This window comes from Tilletiaria anomala (assembly GCF_000711695.1).
Source record: "Tilletiaria anomala UBC 951 chromosome Unknown K437scaffold_68, whole genome shotgun sequence".
NCBI classification, from domain to species: Eukaryota; Fungi; Basidiomycota; class Exobasidiomycetes; order Georgefischeriales; family Tilletiariaceae; genus Tilletiaria; species Tilletiaria anomala.
Genome location: NW_013546954.1, coordinates 58,148 through 74,680, shown reverse-complemented (window position 1 = coordinate 74,680; position 16,533 = coordinate 58,148). Strand labels below are relative to the sequence as shown.

Below are 16,533 nucleotides of genomic sequence, written 5' to 3'. Positions count from 1 at the left end.
CGCCATCCCTTCCGTTGTAGGGGGTATCTGCCCCTCTGCGCAGTGGTTTGATGTGACCGCCGACGGTCACAACCCGCAACAAAATCGACTAGATGATGCAATTGAATCGATGGTGGGCTGATAACGGCCGATAGCAACCGAACCCAAATGTACACGACCAAAGGTCACGTGCGCGACTCTGCAATTCCCTTGCCCTGCCCCACTCTCCTCTCGAGTCCCACCTCTCTAACCCTTTCACATGCTACGTATTATATGGACTTCCGCCCAGAAGCAGTGAAGCTGGTTTTTGGAGGGAGACCTGTACAACTGGATTCGCGAGCTGCCAGATGCAAAGGTCTTAGAGAGAGACCAACCGAGTTCTACTGATCACCTCGCGTGCGGCGCTGCCATCAACGTGCACTTCGCTTGCGCGCAAGAACTCCCTGTTCTCAGATGAAAGCCGGCCAGACCGACCTCACCGCATCCTCAGGGAAAGATGTTGTCGACGACAGCGACCGGCATCTCGGGTAGGCCCGCGTCTGATCCGGCCAGGTTCGACTCGGAGCTCAAACAGAGGAAGACAGGTAGGGAGCACTCAAGCGGTGCCGAAACGGCCAGTGGGATGTCTGCGATTGACCATGCAGCGGAGAGCAAAGTTGCACCAAAACAACAAAACACCATGGGTCGCACTCCCGATGGTACGGGTGAGTTCGACGGTCTGCGATGGAATGGTGCGAGCTCGTTGCTAATAGCAGTATTGCAATATTGGTGTGCCCGCTTCTTCTTTGCTAGTCTTCCCTGTCCCACACACGCCGGACATGCTCTCATCCATCTTCGACCCACGGCAGCCAAAGACGCCATTGGACCTTTTGACCGTCGGCTTGCTCACTGCCCAGATCGTCACATACATTTTCATGTCGCGGCCGACTGCACAAAGGTTCTTCTTTCTCCTCTTCGCCTTCTGGAGAGCTTCGTACAATGGCGGCCTCGGCTGGATTCTCAAGCAACAGAGCGAAAGGGCCTGGATGGTCAGGACGGTGAAGAAGGAGGGCTGGTTTGACGAAAACAGAAGACCCATGATCCACGCGAGGGTTAAGCAGCACCTCGTCTCCAAAATGGGCCCGGACTACAATTTCGAGCAAGTCCCATTGGATTACAACATCTGGCTGATGTGTGAGTCGGATAAAAGCCCTGTTTCTCTGTGTAGTATCGTCAGCTTATGTGCATTTTGAAATCCGTAGTCCGTTCGATCGTTGATGTTATCCTTCTCAATGATGTAAGTACGCTGACTATGTTGCTAATAGTCCATGAGCAGTCTGACTGATTGGTCGTACCGATCTGCTCCCCTGTAGTTCGTGGCGTACTGTCTCTTTGCTTTCTCTTGCGCGCGTATGCCAGAGGGCCACAACTTCATGATGAATGTACTGCGCTACATCGCCGGTGTCGTCATCATCCTCTTCAACCTTTGGGTCAAAGTGGATGCTCACAAGATCGTTGGAGACTTTGCCTGGTACTGGGGAGACTGTTTCTTCCTCATGCTTCAGAATTTGGTGTTCGACGGGGTCTATGAGATCGCCCCGGATCCCATGTACAGCATCGGTGAGTGGTGGTGTATGTGCGATCTCTCATGTACGTCCACTCCTGACTGAGCTTCGTTACACAGGTTACGCCGGGTATTATGGTCTCTCGCTGGTGTCGGGAAGCTACGCTGTCCTATTTGTCTCTCTCGCAGCTCACTTCTCTCAAGGCCTCTTTTTGCACTTTTTCGAGAACCCGCATATCAACCGCACTTACGGAGAGAAAAAACCTTTGTCCGCACGCGTCCCTTTGCGCAAGGCGCCTTACAATGCCGCTTCAGCACGTGCGGCTGCAGGCCTGGGTCCAACGTCTCCGCGACCAGCGGACAGGGAGATGGACAGCGTTCCCAGCCCTGCAGGGGGCCGTGCACGTGCGCTGTCCGCCGTATCTGAGGACGAGCCGCCGACACCGAGTCAAACTCACGGTAGCACAGCGCTGAGCACGGACGAAGCGACGGACGACGAGTCGAACAATGCGACTCACGTCAGCAAGGCCGACAGCCTAAGGAACTCGAGTACCTCAGCCGAGGCAATTCATCACACGCTGAAGCAACAGCCTCGCTCCGACTCAACTCGGTCTGATAGGAGAGGGACAGAAACACTGCACGATCTGCACCACCGGCTCTTCCGCAAGGACACCGTTGTCCTGCGCAACCTCGACCTTCTTCGAGGATCGGACTTTTTGCTCGTTGTCGCTATCTTTTACGGCCTTATCCCGCACTTTATGCCGAGGTTCGGCCCGAAGACATACACGTTCGCTATCTTCCTCAATGCACTTGGATGGAGGGTCTTTCATTCGTTTGGTCTCGGTCTCATGCTTGCGGCGCAGTCCAAGAGCAGGTGGATAGTTCGCCATTTCTTGAAGCATTACAACTACGCTCACAGCAGCGATGCTGTGCTCGAAGCCTTCCACAACTGGAAGATTCTCTACAACACTTCCCTCATCATGACGTACTGCTCGTTTGGCGCTCTCTGTTGGAATTGCTATGTCGCGCTGGGTACAGACTGGACGGTCGGAACAGATCTTCTCCGGCACACGCTCGGCTTCCTCCTGATCGCGCTTCAGGTTTGGGCTTCAAGCTCATCGTATCAGGTGCTCGGTCCCTTTGGCTGGCTCTACGGCGACTTTTTCATCGATGACTATCCTCACCAGCTATACTACACTGGTATTTACCGCTTCCTCAACAACCCAGAGCGATCCATGGGCGGCGCGGCCTTCTTTGGCCTGGTTCTCATCTCGGGCAGTAAGCTTGTCCTCGCTGTTGCATCATTCTCCCACTTGGCGCACTGGTGGTTCCTCTCGACCGTGGAAGGTCCGCACATGCGCAAGCTATATGGCGAAGCGGCCGTGCGCAAGGACTCGGGTGTAACCAAGCAGCTCAAACAGGCTGTCGAGCGCAACTCGTTCCTCTTCAAAAAAGCACAGAGCCATCCAAAGGTGCGCGACCTGCAAGGCACCTTCGAAGGGACATACAAGGACGCTGCGGGTGCATTTGAAGATTTTGTTAGCAAGAGCAAGCCCAAGTTCGAGGTTGTGCTGGAGGACACACGTATGCTTGTCCAACAAACCAAAGACCGACTCCTCATCGTGCGCACAGAGAACGACCTTAGTAAGATTGATCGGTCGCTGTACAGTGTTGCGCCCCAACCGTCCGCTAAAGGGTCAGGCGATGGTATGCGCTTCCACTTGGGTGAGCCGATCTCGGTCATGTGGACCGCTTCCAGCATCCATTCGCGGCAAGACTGGATCGGGATCTACCTGCTTGACCGTCTTGGCCCCGAAGACGCGCAGGATTCTTCAAACCGCTTAACCAAGATCTCCAGCCATGGCAAGTGGGTGGGCGTCGCGCCTGATGAGTGGGAAGGGGATACGCACACCGGCGCCACAGCCGGCGGCCTATCAACTACGTCGCACGAAGGCAACCTCTCACGCGGCGGGGTCGTCTTCCAGGGTGACAAGCTGCCGTGGGTCGCGGGTCGATACGAACTGCGGTACCATCATGATGCCAAGCACAATGTCCTCGCGCGCTCTGAGCCCTTTGAGATATACGGTGAGTGGGCAGAGCAGCAGTGGATGGTGAGGCTGCGAGGCGCAAGGGGCCGGTTTAGTAACTGCATCGTCTCCTTGTTTCACCATTTTCTCAGTCGATGCGCCGAAGGATCCTTCGTCGGTGGACGACACCTATCGCGTGCTAGCGCCACTGGTCTTGTATGCACTGCAGTACGGCGCACCGTCAGAAGCGCAGCTGTCGTCCGACAGCGGCGCCTCTGCGGACCCCGACGACTTTACCATCTGGAACGTGTCACAGGCGCGAAGGATCTCGTCGGGCATCAAGCAAGCCTTCCAGGTCGACTTTTCGCCCGAGGTGGTCATCGCCGATGCCAACACGCGCAAACTGGCGGAGGACATTGTTAACGCGAAACGACTGCTCGACCCGGCGCCGCAAGCGGCGTACATCACGGACACGCCTTGATCCCGAGGTAGATGACGAAAGGGACCTCTCGGACAGACGAGCACATGCATAGATGCATAGATGCATGCATGCGTGCAAGATCTCAATCTGGAGCAGCGCTGCTCCACAACACCAAAAGACACGCCGCCATGTCGGTACGGTTGTATGATCATGTATTGTAGTACACATCTGCATCTCTTTATTGGAAATTTGAAGAAATGGCTCTGATAGTCTGATCATACTGCGCATGTGCACCGAGCGATTCTCAGCGGCGGGATAGCTGCCCCATCCCACAAGGCAGATGGCGCTCAGCTTCTCACCGCAACGCATCATTTTCTTTTTTTTTTGGTGGGAGGGGGAGAGCTTGTGAAAATTCTTTTTCAGCGACGCCTTCGTGCAGCAAGAACGACGGAAGCGACGATGAACCATCTGAAAGATGAGCTTTTGGCGCGCCCCGTCATCGCCCGCCTGCAAGCTGCAGGGGGCTGCTTGCATGTCAACGTTCGCGGGGAGCGATGAACGGCTGCTCCTCCACATGTCCGCGACGGTGTGGCCTTTTAGGTCAAGTCGATCTTTACAGCGAGGCCCTCGTGTTCTCGTGGCACTTGTCTGATGATGATGCATGGTGAGAAAATGTATGCGAAACTCGAATTGCGGGTGGGCGGAGCTGCGAGCTTGAGCTTGTTGCGTTTCATGTATCGTGAAAAGCTGGATGTGCCCCGCCTGCAGCCTGCGGGGCGCTGAAGTCGCACGAAAGACAAATCCCTTGTTCGACCTGGTGTGGGTTCTGCTTCTGTGGGCGGCGCGAAGAATTGAAGATTGTCTACATAAATACTGTGCAATGGTAGATGACTGAAGGGTTTGTCATGGGCGTCTCGCCTCGACCGGTTGCACCAACGGAGCCCGCCAGCCTTTGAGTCGAGGTCGATACGCTTCCACGCCAGCGAGCAAAGCATCTGGACTCCAGTCGCCCGTCATCGCACCAGCTTCCATACTCCATACTTTGCTATACACGGCCATCGTTGGACCAGAGTGCGAGGGTCTTCCGGCATGAGCGTGTGAATACGGCGACGAGTTGCACTTTTAACCTAGCACTCCTCCAGACCCCAGACAGCGAGCTGACTCGAACCATTCTCAGTTACAATATGCATGCAAACCTCTCGTCTGGCGACGCCCTGGCCGCATGTTGCACAAAGCACGGTGCACGCAGTCCCGCCCTCCAACAATGAACAAGGACCACACTCTTCGTCGCACTCCACACTGGGTCATCAGCACAGTCGCGAGATACATACATGTATGGCAGGGGCGTGGCCTTTCCGCCCTTGCACCATTTAGCTACACTTTGACTGGCGGCTTTTCCGACAGCGTCGACGCACCACGGCACGGCATCTGTCTTCTGGCTCCTCTGAGTCTCCCTCTGGGGTTTTCGGGCCCGAGTGCCTACATACTAACCATGCGCTCGTCTCTAGTGCAATAGTTCACCACAATGGGGATTGAGGTGGGCACGAGGAGAGGGGATCGCTTTCCGCTTCATCTCCACATGCAGTGCACATACGTTGTGCAACCCTCCTCTGCGCCTTTGTTGGATGCTCCCTCTCCTTGATCGGCTGGCTGGCTGTTGGGTACGGTCCATCATGCAGCCTATAACCATCGACGATAGAGATGAATGCGAGTGCCAGAGGAGATGAACTGGATGATGTACAAATGGGCGACCTGCACATCCTCCCCATGCCTCGGTCTCGCCGCGCCACCTCCTCCTTCCTCCCCCTCCTCCTGCTCCTCTTTGCGTGTTGTGCCCTCCTCCTCGCCCGCCCGTCCTTAATCGCGTTGTCAATAGACAAGATGCAGCTCCGCTCCTCCTTTGCTGCCCTCGGCACATCGGCTGCCCTCACCTTTCTTGCCATCTCGGCGCCCGGCCAAGTGGAAGGGACCGTGACGGACAGCTACTCGTACACCAGTGTGAGTTGTCCGTTTAGCATAACGGGTGGTCACAGCACCCGCATGCCACAGCCGTGGGCGTTTTCGTCAGATCAACTGATGCTGTCCACTCTCTCCACCCAATATAGATGATCGCAAACATCGGTGGCGCCAACAGTAACACGCAAGTTCCCAATGTCCAAACCGGCGCCGTCATCGCATCTCCTTCTACCGATGCCCGTGAGTCGACCGTTTGTTTTCAATACATTTTCCCATGCACAAGGCTCACTGCAGTGCCCGTTGGTCCTCTAGCCGACTACTTTTATGCCTGGGTCCGTGACTCGGCCATGACCATGAAAGTCGTCATCGACAACTACATCAAGGGCACTAACGGTGTAACGAGGACGATGATCGAGAACTGGGCACGCGCTGAGCAGGCTCACCAAGCCAACGCGGCCAGCTCGTCCAGCAGCCTTGGCGAGCCCAAGTTCAACGTCGACGGCTCCCTCTTCACCGGGCCCTGGGGCCGGCCGCAGAACGACGGTCCGGCGCTGCGTGCGACCGCTTTCATGAAGTATGCGCGCGCCATCGGCCTCTCCGACACGTTCACCAAGAGCACGCTGTACCAAAACAGCCTCAGCGGCAACTCGCTCATCAAAAATGACCTTGAGTATGTCGCGCACCACTGGCAGGACAGCAATTTTGACCGTGAGTTGGACGCCACGTTTCTGGCCGGGGCCGGCCGTCATGCACTCATTCGACTTCTTCCTGGCTCTGGCTGAAAACACACACGAGGACAGCGTGGGAGGAAGTGCAGGCGACACACTTTTTCACACTCAGCGTGCAGCGACGCGCCATGGCCGAGGGCGCAAAGTTCGCAACTGACATGGGCGACAGCGGCGCAGCGACGTACTACGCGCAGCAAGCCGCGGCGATTCAGTCGAAGCTGCAGTCGTTCTGGTCGTCGAGTCAGAACCGCGTCAACGCGTACCAAGGCGTCTCGGGTCGCTCCGGCATCGACTGCTCCGTCATGCTCGGCGCGCTGCACGGCTGGAACCAGACAAGCGTCGCGTCCAGCCTGGACAACACGCAGTTCGGCCCTGCGACTGACCGGATCCTCGCGACCCAGAAGCAGTACGTCGATGCGTTCCGCAGCCTGTACGCAATCAACAATAACACCGCGGCGCCCACCGCCGTCGCCACTGGTCGCTACCCAGAGGACGAGTACAGCGGCAACGACCGCAACGGCGGCAACCCGTGGTTCCTCTGCACGCTCGCCGCCGCAGAGGTAGTATACAACGCGCTGCACGTGTTCAACCAGGCGCAGGCGCTATCCGTCACAATTGTCTCGCAGCCGTTCTTTGCGCAGTTCGCCTCAGGCCTCGCGACGGGCATGTACGCCGCCAACAGCGCGACGTACGCCACGCTCACGCGCGGCATGAAGGCCCAGGCCGACGGCTTCGTACAGGTCGTGCAGAGTCACGCGCAGACGAACGGATCGATGAACGAGGAGATGGACCGCAATTCGGGATATAACGTCGGTGCGCGCGACCTCACGTGGAACTACGCCTCCTGGCTCACCAAGAGCCAGGCCGCCAACGGCACGCCAGCATTCTAGAACCGGCACGTGAGCTGGTAAGCGTGATCTATCTCCCTCTCTGCTTTCGCAGCGATGTCGTGTACATCCCTCTTCATCCGCAGATTCACCTCAACATTATACACCGTGAAAAGCATATTCGCAAAAAGGAAACAGCAACCGTCTGTGACGACGAGGACCATGTATTGCATGCAGCATTCTGCACTTGATCACACAAATATCTTCTTCGTATCCCTGTTCGCGCCGCCTTTCCGCCTCTTGAACATTCCTCCTGCAGAAGCAGCAGCAGCCGCAGGCGCTACTGCTGCAGCTGCTGATTCGACTGCTGATCCTGTTGCTGAAGCCACGGTGGGCTGCTCGAGTGTGCGAGCGCCGCCCGCGCTTAGCGGCTCTGAAGCGATCTCCACGCTGACCGAGGGTGTATCCTGTTCTTCTTCCTTGGCAGCTGAGCTTACCTCTCCAGCAGCGAGGTGCACGGGCGGTCTTTCTGACGCATCGTCTGAGTGTGCTCGGTTCGACGATCCGACCGGTGCCTCCACTTCGCCCTCGCCTTCATAGCTATCTTCGACAATCTTCAGCGGCTTCCACTCTGGTAGCGTACGCTTCTTGCGGTCCTCTTCCTCCTCCGCCTCTCTTTGCGTTTTCGTCCTGACACGCTTCTTCACGCGGATTTCGCCCGTGATGCCACTGGCTCTGTGACCATCGTCGCTGCCGCCAGAATCGCCATCAAAGGCCACTTGCCGCTCTCGTACGCGGAACTGCCGCGCCTCGTCACGCTCCGTGAGCGCGTTTGTGGTGCTTGCCGAGGTGCTGGCGTGTGGTATTGACGGAGCATCTGCTGGCCGCGGTGCCGCAGCAGAAGGCTCAACCACCGACCATTCGCTTGCTGTCCCCTCCTGTCGTCTTCGCTCCTCTTCCTCCTGTGCTCCCTTCTGCGCCTCTTCCATGCTCGTGGCATAGTCTGAAGCGACGTTTCCGTAGACGCTGTAAGGGTCCTTGGGTTTCCACGCGGCTGGTTTCCCTGGAGCAGATTTGTTTTCTTGCGCAGCCTTGCTTGGCCCAGCCGCCGCAGATGGAGAGACGGCGGCTAGCACAGGGATAAATGCAGCACTGTCCTTCTCCATAGCCGCCTTGGCTGCCGCCTCGATCCTCTTCATTTCTTTCGCTGCATCGCTCTTCTCCTTTCTCTGCAAGTGGCTCTGCTTGTAGACATTTTTGAGAGCTCGCTCAACGTTTCCCTTGTGGCGCAGTCCATTCTCGTGCTGCTGCCTGGATGGCACGTCATCGTTGATCGTAATGTCGCAGTACGGGCATGTCCATCGCTTGCGCGAGATCCAATATTCAGTCATGCTGAAAAATGTGTCAGCTTCTGCATTTCACGCCGTATTGCCTTCAGCTCGTTGCTCAAGGTATTCGTGTACGAAAGACCCAATACATTGCAGGAATTCGAGATAAACAGACCGGAGCAGCAGCAACCACGCATCAGATTGCTGGGGATGCATCTTGATATTATGCATACACGCAGGTGTGGTGGCGGAACGCGGAAGGAGAGAGTTTCTGTGTCTCTTTCTCTCTGTGCCTCTCGTCTCCTTCCCAAGCAGCGGCGGGGTGAGCCGGAAACCACCAGCCAACAATCTCACCAGCAGCAGCTTCTTCTTCGCAGCCATATGCGCCCAAACAAGAGCATCCAGCGATCGTTGCACCCTGTATGAGACAGACAAGCGGTCTCTCCTTCGAGCAGTAGGTTCCGCAAGTCAAAATGCTGTTCCAATCGTTACGCCAACAGAGTGTGGTGCTCTCCCGCCGCGCGATCGGTGGCAGCACCCGCACCTTCACACGCTCTGCTCCTCAGCAAGCCGATGTGGCCAAGTCAGGCGTCGACGCAGCCAAGTCTGCAGCTAAAACTGCTCAGTCTCAGCTCTCTGGAGTGGCAGACAAGGCAATGCAGCTCGGTGGTCAAGGATTGAAGAGGGCGGAAGGCTTGCTTGGTTGTGAGATCTCCACTTCGGCATGCGCTGAGCACCAGATGGCATACATTGAGTGGCTGACCGATCTGCCTCTTTCTTTTGTATAGCCTACTCTGAACCTGCCGTCTACAATCTGAAGGTAGCAGGGTCCATCGCCAAGCAGGTCTACCAGGCAGAACGCTTGGCCCCACCCTCATCCATCGAGCAGATTACTTCCGCGTATAAGACTCTCTGGTCCCGAGCCTCTGACGCTGGCTACTGGGCCAAGTTCGTCTCCTCTGGCGAATGGAAGAAGGCAGGTATCTATGCCATCGAGGCTCTCGGTATCTTCACTATTGGTGAAATGGTAAGTCGATCCGGGTGTTCAAAGTAACCCGGATCAGGGCCGTCTGATGCTGACGATGACTCTCCTTTGCATTACGCAGATTGGCCGACGGTCTATCGTAGGCTACAAACTGGACACTTCGGGGCACCCTCATGGCTCCCATTGAATCAGTCATAGCATATGCCAAGCTCATGCAATAAATAGATTCTATTCAGATGCGGCAGCATGAGGAAGCTGGGCAGGATTTGCAAATCAAACGATGCGCTCTCTGCAGTACAACAAAAAACATGTCTATCTGTGCGAGGTCTCATACCGTATTGCCGGTTTTGTTCCTCTCTGCGTGCTGCTCACTTCTTCATCAGCGGATTTGTGGGCCGCATCAAGGTATTGTACTGAGATGTCATCGAACCAAAAAATTGGGACATAGCGTCCCTGAAGCCGCTATGCTCGCGTGCGTGACCGCCGCGAGAGTCTGTAAACTTGCGACCTCGCGGGATTTTGCTCGGATCCAGACCAGCAGCTCGCTGGGCCCTTTCCCAGTTTGAGTCCATCATCCACTTGGCCACTGCCTGTGACAATATTGCGTCATATCGAGCAGCGCAGCTGGAATCTCGTAGCTGCTCATCGCTCTCGTCGTCCTCGGGCCTCAGCGGTTGTGTGCTATGTTGCTTCATGTCTTGCTCATCAAAGTCTACCCACGCCAACTCTTGCTCAGCGAGCGCGATGTACGCACTTGCCGCCCGCTCGTCTGGCGGCGTCTCGCCACTCTGGCCCATAGCACCACCGCCGGTGCGCATGATTGTTGCTTGAAAGCGTAACTCTGCTCCGCGGCGAGCGGCGATGCGCTTGGATGCTGCAGACAGCTTCAGAGGACCGGTGAGCGCTTCTTGTAACTTCGAATCTTCAGCTGCATCCGCAACAGAAATGCAGTTGGCAGGGAGCAGGATCCAGTGACGCGTGTGAAGGATATGCGGTGTCGTTGCGAGCGCAGAGCGTGGCAGCTGGTTCAAAGTGCAAAGGGTGACGTCCTACAAGTAAACAGAGGAAGATGGGTCGAAGTGGGTCAAACGATGCTGGAAGAATTTTTTGGGGATAGGACCAAGCGCTCACCGGCACTCTGAAACGCAAGGCAAGGCCAGAGAGTGTGTCCTCGGGTCTGAGCCAATACTGTCTCGTCTCGCCATCGGTCGGTGCGGACTCCCCAGTGCCGCGCTGAGTCTGCTCCTTTCCACTATCTGGCGGGACCTTGATCTTCTCGGGCAGCACTTCTGCAAGGCCCGCGGCGTGTGTGTGATCGGCTATCGGCTTGAAGGTCCCGGGCTCGGATAATTGGATTTTGGATATTTTTTGAATAGAAGCCGTCGCCGTTGCGACAACAGCGTCCTCCTTTGTACTGTCGTCGTAGGCAAGCACAAAATCGGGACCGGCTTCGTACGCAGGTGGTACATCCCTTTCGAGCGATTCCTCTGCACTGCCGTTCTGAACAGCTTGGCCTGATCCGGAGAGGGCTTTGTCAAAGTCGAACAATGTGTCGCCTGCCCTCGTTACGTCATGTCGCCTGCCCTTGCGAAATGCTGTCTGAGGATCCTCGCAGAAGGGACAGAAAGTGGCGAGTCGTGCATTGTTGGCTATGCAGGTCGAGCAAATGAACCGCCTGCAGCAGCCATGCACGAAGGGCATTGCCTTTGGCTTGACTTCATGCTGGCTAGATCCGCTCGCGATCGTGGAGCAGCAAGTCATGCACAGCTCAGAGGAAAGCATGTTGAGCTTCACCTCCAGAACATACGGTTGATTCGATGGAGGCATGAGAAACAATGTGCCTCGACGTCAATACAGGACACCAGCCGTAGTTGACCGCCTTTGTCTCAGGCATGACTGGCTAGCTCGGTCATACTGGACCGGTGCGGTTGGTCGTATTCATAACTAGCTTACGGTGAGTAGAGGACATCGGCAAGTCAATAGGATATTACGACAGCGTCTTTGTCGTGTGCCACATAGATGCTGACGCAGTCACGTGACAATTATACGCGCGGCAGACACGTCACTCCTGACCTATTGGTAGTTGACCTCATTTTGACTGAGAGTCGGCAGCTGGGGCGGTGATGTAGGAGATCTTGGCAGGTGCTCATCTTGAGCGCATGGTATGCCGCGCACAAGCGATCGGGAGCCGCTGCAAGAGCTTTCCTGCTGTGCATGGTTGCATCATCGAGTTGCGGTCGAGGACGGAGAGATGACTTGTTGACCTTGGCCAAAGAGCAACGAACCTGTGACGTCCATGCATACAAGCGAGATCAACACAAAGCGTGTTTGCGCGGCTTAAGTTGCAAAAATTCGACTCCAATTATCCTTGTAAATCTACACACCCATCGTTCCTTCAACAATCGACACAACAGCGATTGCTGGAAGGCAGGCAAATCACCGACTAGTGACTGTCATGTCCAAGACATTGGAGTGAACCCCAGAAAGGCCGAAACGCAGTCCCCGTGCGGCGAGAACGCCCAGTTCTTGCCTGGAATTGGTGGGGGTGAGGGGTTTGGACTAGATGATAAGGCCACTCGCCCTTCTCGCTGCTCGCAGGACTAACCACGGACGCCGCCATGTGACTTGTGAGGAGGAGGTGCATTGTGCGCGCGTCCGAGACACAGACTTGCACGCGCACGATTCGGAACGAAAATTACTCCCGAACCCAGACCACAAACAAGGACGAGCTGGATGGTTTTGTCGGGGTCAACGCGCGATTTCGACACCACAGAAACACGTCCCCATTTTATCAATCTCTCTTGCTACTGTACCATCATCATCCCCACCTCACGCACCACCTTGTCAACAGAAGCAAAGCTGATGTGAGTACTCAATCCACACCATTTCCATTAATCAATCTTACCTCAACTCAGCACAAACATGCTCACATTGATCTCCACTATCCATCTCCCTTTTCTCCTGTGCAAAAATACTATGATGCCATCACCTTGGGGGGTCTCCATCGCTACCCATACCTTCATCCGCGACATCTCGGAATAACTGGACGCGACCATACTTTCCTTCATCACATACACGTTGGCACCTCTTCATACTTTTATCCCTACAACCACACATACTCTTCATACTCTTCATAACCCTTCTCAACGTGCCTATTGTCACGACTCTGCCCCGCAGTCGACAAGATGGTGAGTGTTATGATTCACATCGCGTCACGTCATGTTATATCGTATCGTTCAACGCGTCGCTTCGCCGTGCTGACGTCTCTGCATCCCTCCTCATACCCATATTAGGCTAGGACCAAGCAGACAGCCCGCAAGTCTACCGGTGGTAAGGCACCACGTAAGCAGTTAGCCACCAAGGCCGCTCGCAAGTCGGCCCCAGCCGCAGGCGGTGGTGAGTGTACCTGTTATCCCTAGCTGTCTTGCGAGGCCTGCATCTGACCATTCCCCCGATACATTCCCACCCTACCAACTCAACCCTTCTTGCAACGATCAACAGTGAAGAAGCCCCATCGTTACAAGCCTGGTACCGTCGCCTTGCGTGAAATTCGTCGTTACCAGAAGTCGACTGAGCTTCTGATCCGCAAGCTGCCGTTCCAGCGTCTCGTCCGTGAGATTGCCCAGGACTTCAAGACCGACTTGCGCTTCCAGAGCTCTGCCATCGGGGCTCTTCAGGAGGCCGCTGAGGCATACCTTGTCGGTCTTTTCGAGGACACCAACTTGGCTGCCATCCACGCCAAGGTGAGCACCGGTACTGCCCACAGCCACTCATGTGCAAATCTTGTGTATACCTCATGCTGACTTTTACTCCACTTCACTATTCAACTCGCAGCGTGTCACCATCCAACCCAAGGACATCGCTCTCGCCCGCCGTCTCCGTGGCGAGCGCTCGTAAGCGTCTGGATGACTTCCCTCTGCAAGAGCGGCTGCTGGACCAACAGATATAGCGCATAGGACATATCCCCGGACCGATTCCGTCGACCTTTTTTTCGCAGCTCATCGGCGACGTCCCGCCCGCAAGCTGACAGAACGGCAGCCATGATCAACGTCAGCATCATCACTGTGCCGTCGTCCTCCGGTGGGGTGGAGGCTCCGCAGTGATCTCTCATAGATGACTGGCAGTGACTCGTATATGGTTGTGTTGTATTCTTTTACTGTTCTAATTGTGTAACACTATGCTTGTTGCTTTCCCTTGGCCGATGACTTCATGCGTGGGCTACCGGGTAACGTGGTTTGATGGCGTGGATCGTCGTGCCCTGTAGTCATCCCTGCGCTGCCTTTGCCCCGTCGACCCTCGAAGCTCCAGTTAGTCCCGTGCAGATGTAGATGGCGTGTCGATGCTCATGTCCAGATCGCATGATGCGTTCGCATTGGACGACATCGGGTCTGGTGTGCGGCAACTAGTCAAATTTGACCAGGTGCATCTAGTCTAGCATTCAGAGCCACCGCCTGTATTCAGCGCACCTGCCATTAATCCATTCTTTTAGCTGGGCCAACGACCGCGTGAAGTGATCTCGATCAGCCTTCCGCAAACATCAGATTAGACCTCAGCTGCTTGGTCTCGCCTCAACTTCATCTTGAGTTCCGAGTCTGCTGTGCCGTCGCACACAGCATTCAGCATATTGGACACTATCGAGGCACCAGATTACCTATCGATAGCATTCATACAATGCAGACGGGAAGCAAGACACGAGGCATTGGCAACGTGCAGCGTGCAGAATGTGGGTACAGTAAGAATGATATAGTACAGTGGAAATGGTTCAGTTGCCCATATTGGCCGTGGCTTCCTTCTGCAGCTGTTCAGGGGACTTGTTGTGCCTGCTCCCGCGCAAAGCTTCCTCCGAGCTGGTTGGCGCCGAGTTTGGGGAAGCGGTCTCCTTGTCCGTGTGGGCTTGGGTGTTGCTCTGGTAATGTGTAGCTGCCTCTTTTGCCGGCTGAGCTGGTTCCATGTTGTACTTCTCAGTCCTGGCCGCCTCTTCGGACGTTGAATTGTTTGGATCCTGCATCAAATAGGCAGACTATTGTGTTAGCCTGACTGCACCGCTGACTGGAAGCTGTATAATGCTTTCGCGCAATACAACTTGGTCCATCAATGGACCCGAACGAACACTCAAAGATACAGCAATTCGCGAGCTACCGTGCGGAACCCGAGGTTTCACGGCCGGAGCAAGAGGCGTACGGAAAGCAGTGCGGCTGACAGATGTGCCCTTGAGCATCTTGGAACGTTGGAACGTGTTACTTCGACTGGCAATGCAACTTAAAGGGTTGGGCAAAGGATAGAAATGCTTCATGTACACCTGCGCCTAGTAAGTGAAGAAGCAGTATGCAATGTATGGGTCATTTACTGTGCGCAACATGGTGAGCTGCTTTCGTACTATCAATTATAAGGGTTCATCCATGCGATCAGGACATTGACATCAGTCGATCGCTTGCCACACAAGTTGTACGTCATACAGTTCATGCATGTTCGACTTGGTCAGGCCCCGCCTCTTCTCTCTTATTTGGAAACACGCGAGAACGATAAATGTGATGATCTGATGGAAGGTCTCACACCCTGGCGAAGGCCGAGGATATCACGTCGTCCGGCCTTTCTCCCGGGACTCCAGAAGCTGTGGGGACAAAGAAGACCACACCCAGCCCTCTCCCGGACTGCTAGTTTCCGGTGTGATATTTTGACAGAATGCACAACCACGGAAACCTGCGGAACGATGAGCGGCAGCAGCCAGTAGCGAAGGCGAAGAGTGGCTGATGGCAGATATGCTGCAACGTGGTGCATACCAGCGATTTTACTGGCTTTTTATTCTACATAACACTTAATTCGTAAAGACGCGGCCTTGAGAGTCAGTTTTCATCTAGTATGGTCTTCGTCTCGCCGCGGTGCAATGCTTCGAGCTTTACAAGCGTGGTACTTGACTGTTGGGCCGAAAGCGGAGAATAACGTCATGCCGAGGTCCCGGTAGTCTGTCAGGATGATTCGAAAACTCACCAAATGGACAACAGCTTCAATTTTGGCGATATTCTCTTGTTCTCTGCCTAATCGCCTGGACAATGGGGAGGGGTCACATTGAAGGTTACTTGAGCAAAACGCTCCTATGCAGTTAGAGTGAAACTCACTTGGAAAGTAGCTTTAGTCTAGAGGAGACGAATGCTCGTGCTTCTTGAGCAGGTAGTTCAAGATACAGATTTCCTAGACCAAGATGCACGATGGGATTTGCTGTGGTCGAACTGGCAACGGCAACGGGATGGTGAGCAGTCAATGGTACCGCGTGCGACATGCGCTCCCTCATACGCACTATTTTGCCGGAAGCGTCATTCCATCGTCGCTATCGATGTGAGAATCTACGTGCACCACCCCTCTCCTGGCCCGCTCTTCTAGCTCCCGTAGATGCACGAGTAGCCTTTCATAGCCTGCAATGTCGCTGCGCACCAGATCGTGCTTCTGCTTCGTCTGATCCAGGTCGGGAAGCAGTCTTTCCACCAGGAACGACCGCGCCTTCTGTATTTCAGCGCTCGTCACTGGCCGGTCATCTACACCCTCCTCGCCAATCATTGCGGTGCAATCTTCTTAGTGTAAGTTACAACGACCTCGGCCCTTGCCAATCGAATGTAATTGACAACACAGAACAGCGAAAGGATGGTGTTGCTGAGCCGACGTCCGACATGCATACAACTGTCATAGAATCACGTGACGTGACGTGACACAAAACGTCTGTGGCCTCCGCGCTGTCACCTATTCG

General features: G+C 55.3%; 8 protein-coding genes across 8 annotated transcripts; 4 read left to right on the top strand and 4 right to left on the bottom strand.

The window, feature by feature from the left end:
- Positions 1-297: 297 nt before the first annotated feature.
- Positions 298-4,179, top strand: K437DRAFT_257809 (uncharacterized protein). The gene is made up of 6 exons (XM_013386671.1): positions 298-683; positions 772-1,152; positions 1,221-1,255; positions 1,332-1,578; positions 1,643-3,607; positions 3,702-4,179. The coding sequence occupies exons 1-6, from the start codon at positions 659-661 to the stop codon at positions 4,028-4,030; spliced, it is 2,982 nt and encodes a 993-aa protein (XP_013242125.1). The 5' UTR covers positions 298-658; the 3' UTR covers positions 4,031-4,179.
- Positions 4,180-5,851: 1,672 nt separating this feature from the next.
- K437DRAFT_269352 (glycoside hydrolase family 15 protein) lies at positions 5,852-7,544 on the top strand (the record flags this gene model as incomplete). The annotated part of the gene is made up of 4 exons (XM_013386670.1): positions 5,852-5,968; positions 6,076-6,166; positions 6,239-6,634; positions 6,727-7,544. 4 exons carry the CDS (start codon positions 5,852-5,854, stop codon positions 7,542-7,544), a joined length of 1,422 nt encoding a protein of 473 aa, XP_013242124.1.
- Positions 7,545-7,700: 156 nt separating this feature from the next.
- Positions 7,701-8,963, bottom strand: K437DRAFT_275117 (uncharacterized protein). The gene has a single exon (XM_013386669.1). It carries the CDS (start codon positions 8,870-8,872, stop codon positions 7,733-7,735), a length of 1,140 nt encoding a protein of 379 aa, XP_013242123.1. The 5' UTR covers positions 8,873-8,963; the 3' UTR covers positions 7,701-7,732.
- A 232-nt stretch (positions 8,964-9,195) lies between these two features.
- K437DRAFT_248919 (uncharacterized protein) lies at positions 9,196-9,981 on the top strand (the record flags this gene model as incomplete). Its single annotated transcript, XM_013386668.1, has 3 exons — positions 9,196-9,514; positions 9,598-9,836; positions 9,916-9,981. The coding sequence occupies exons 1-3, from the start codon at positions 9,283-9,285 to the stop codon at positions 9,979-9,981; spliced, it is 537 nt and encodes a 178-aa protein (XP_013242122.1). The 5' UTR covers positions 9,196-9,282.
- A 558-nt stretch (positions 9,982-10,539) lies between these two features.
- K437DRAFT_159782 (uncharacterized protein) lies at positions 10,540-11,729 on the bottom strand. Its single transcript, XM_013386667.1, has one exon. The coding sequence runs from the start codon at positions 11,619-11,621 to the stop codon at positions 10,719-10,721; it is 903 nt and encodes a 300-aa protein (XP_013242121.1). The 5' UTR covers positions 11,622-11,729; the 3' UTR covers positions 10,540-10,718.
- A 1,250-nt stretch (positions 11,730-12,979) lies between these two features.
- K437DRAFT_278894 (H3_EMENI histone H3) lies at positions 12,980-13,691 on the top strand (the record flags this gene model as incomplete). Its single annotated transcript, XM_013386666.1, has 4 exons — positions 12,980-12,982; positions 13,088-13,190; positions 13,296-13,537; positions 13,629-13,691. 4 exons carry the CDS (start codon positions 12,980-12,982, stop codon positions 13,689-13,691), a joined length of 411 nt encoding a protein of 136 aa, XP_013242120.1.
- An 813-nt stretch (positions 13,692-14,504) lies between these two features.
- Positions 14,505-15,010, bottom strand: K437DRAFT_257804 (uncharacterized protein). Its single transcript, XM_013386665.1, has one exon. It carries the CDS (start codon positions 14,800-14,802, stop codon positions 14,557-14,559), a length of 246 nt encoding a protein of 81 aa, XP_013242119.1. The 5' UTR covers positions 14,803-15,010; the 3' UTR covers positions 14,505-14,556.
- A 257-nt stretch (positions 15,011-15,267) lies between these two features.
- Positions 15,268-16,402, bottom strand: K437DRAFT_159696 (uncharacterized protein). The gene is made up of 4 exons (XM_013386664.1): positions 16,090-16,402; positions 15,911-16,021; positions 15,783-15,837; positions 15,268-15,709 (listed from the first exon to the last, which is right to left on the bottom strand). The coding sequence occupies exons 1-4, from the start codon at positions 16,344-16,346 to the stop codon at positions 15,638-15,640; spliced, it is 495 nt and encodes a 164-aa protein (XP_013242118.1). The 5' UTR covers positions 16,347-16,402; the 3' UTR covers positions 15,268-15,637.
- Between the last annotated feature and the right edge of the window lie 131 nt (positions 16,403-16,533).

Bases quoted from the DNA above. Each gene is read 5' to 3' on its own strand.
- K437DRAFT_257809 (XM_013386671.1), top strand. From the start codon at position 659: ATGGGTCGCACTCCCGATGGTACGG. The intron at 684-771 runs GTGAGTTCGACG...CTTCTTTGCTAG, and splicing joins TCGCACTCCCGATGGTACGG to TCTTCCCTGTCCCACACACG. The intron at 1,579-1,642 runs GTGAGTGGTGGT...TTCGTTACACAG, and splicing joins GGATCCCATGTACAGCATCG to GTTACGCCGGGTATTATGGT.
- K437DRAFT_275117 (XM_013386669.1), bottom strand. From the start codon at position 8,872: ATGACTGAATATTGGATCTCGCGCAAGCGATGGACATGCCCGTACTGC.
- K437DRAFT_159782 (XM_013386667.1), bottom strand. From the start codon at position 11,621: ATGCCTCCATCGAATCAACCGTATGTTCTGGAGGTGAAGCTCAACATG.
- K437DRAFT_257804 (XM_013386665.1), bottom strand. From the start codon at position 14,802: ATGCAGGATCCAAACAATTCAACGTCCGAAGAGGCGGCCAGGACTGAG.
- K437DRAFT_159696 (XM_013386664.1), bottom strand. From the start codon at position 16,346: ATGATTGGCGAGGAGGGTGTAGATGACCGGCCAGTGACGAGCGCTGAA. The intron at 16,022-16,089 runs GTGCGTATGAGG...TGCCGTTGCCAG, and splicing joins ATGACGCTTCCGGCAAAATA to TTCGACCACAGCAAATCCCA. The intron at 15,838-15,910 runs GTGAGTTTCACT...CCCATTGTCCAG, and splicing joins AGACTAAAGCTACTTTCCAA to GCGATTAGGCAGAGAACAAG.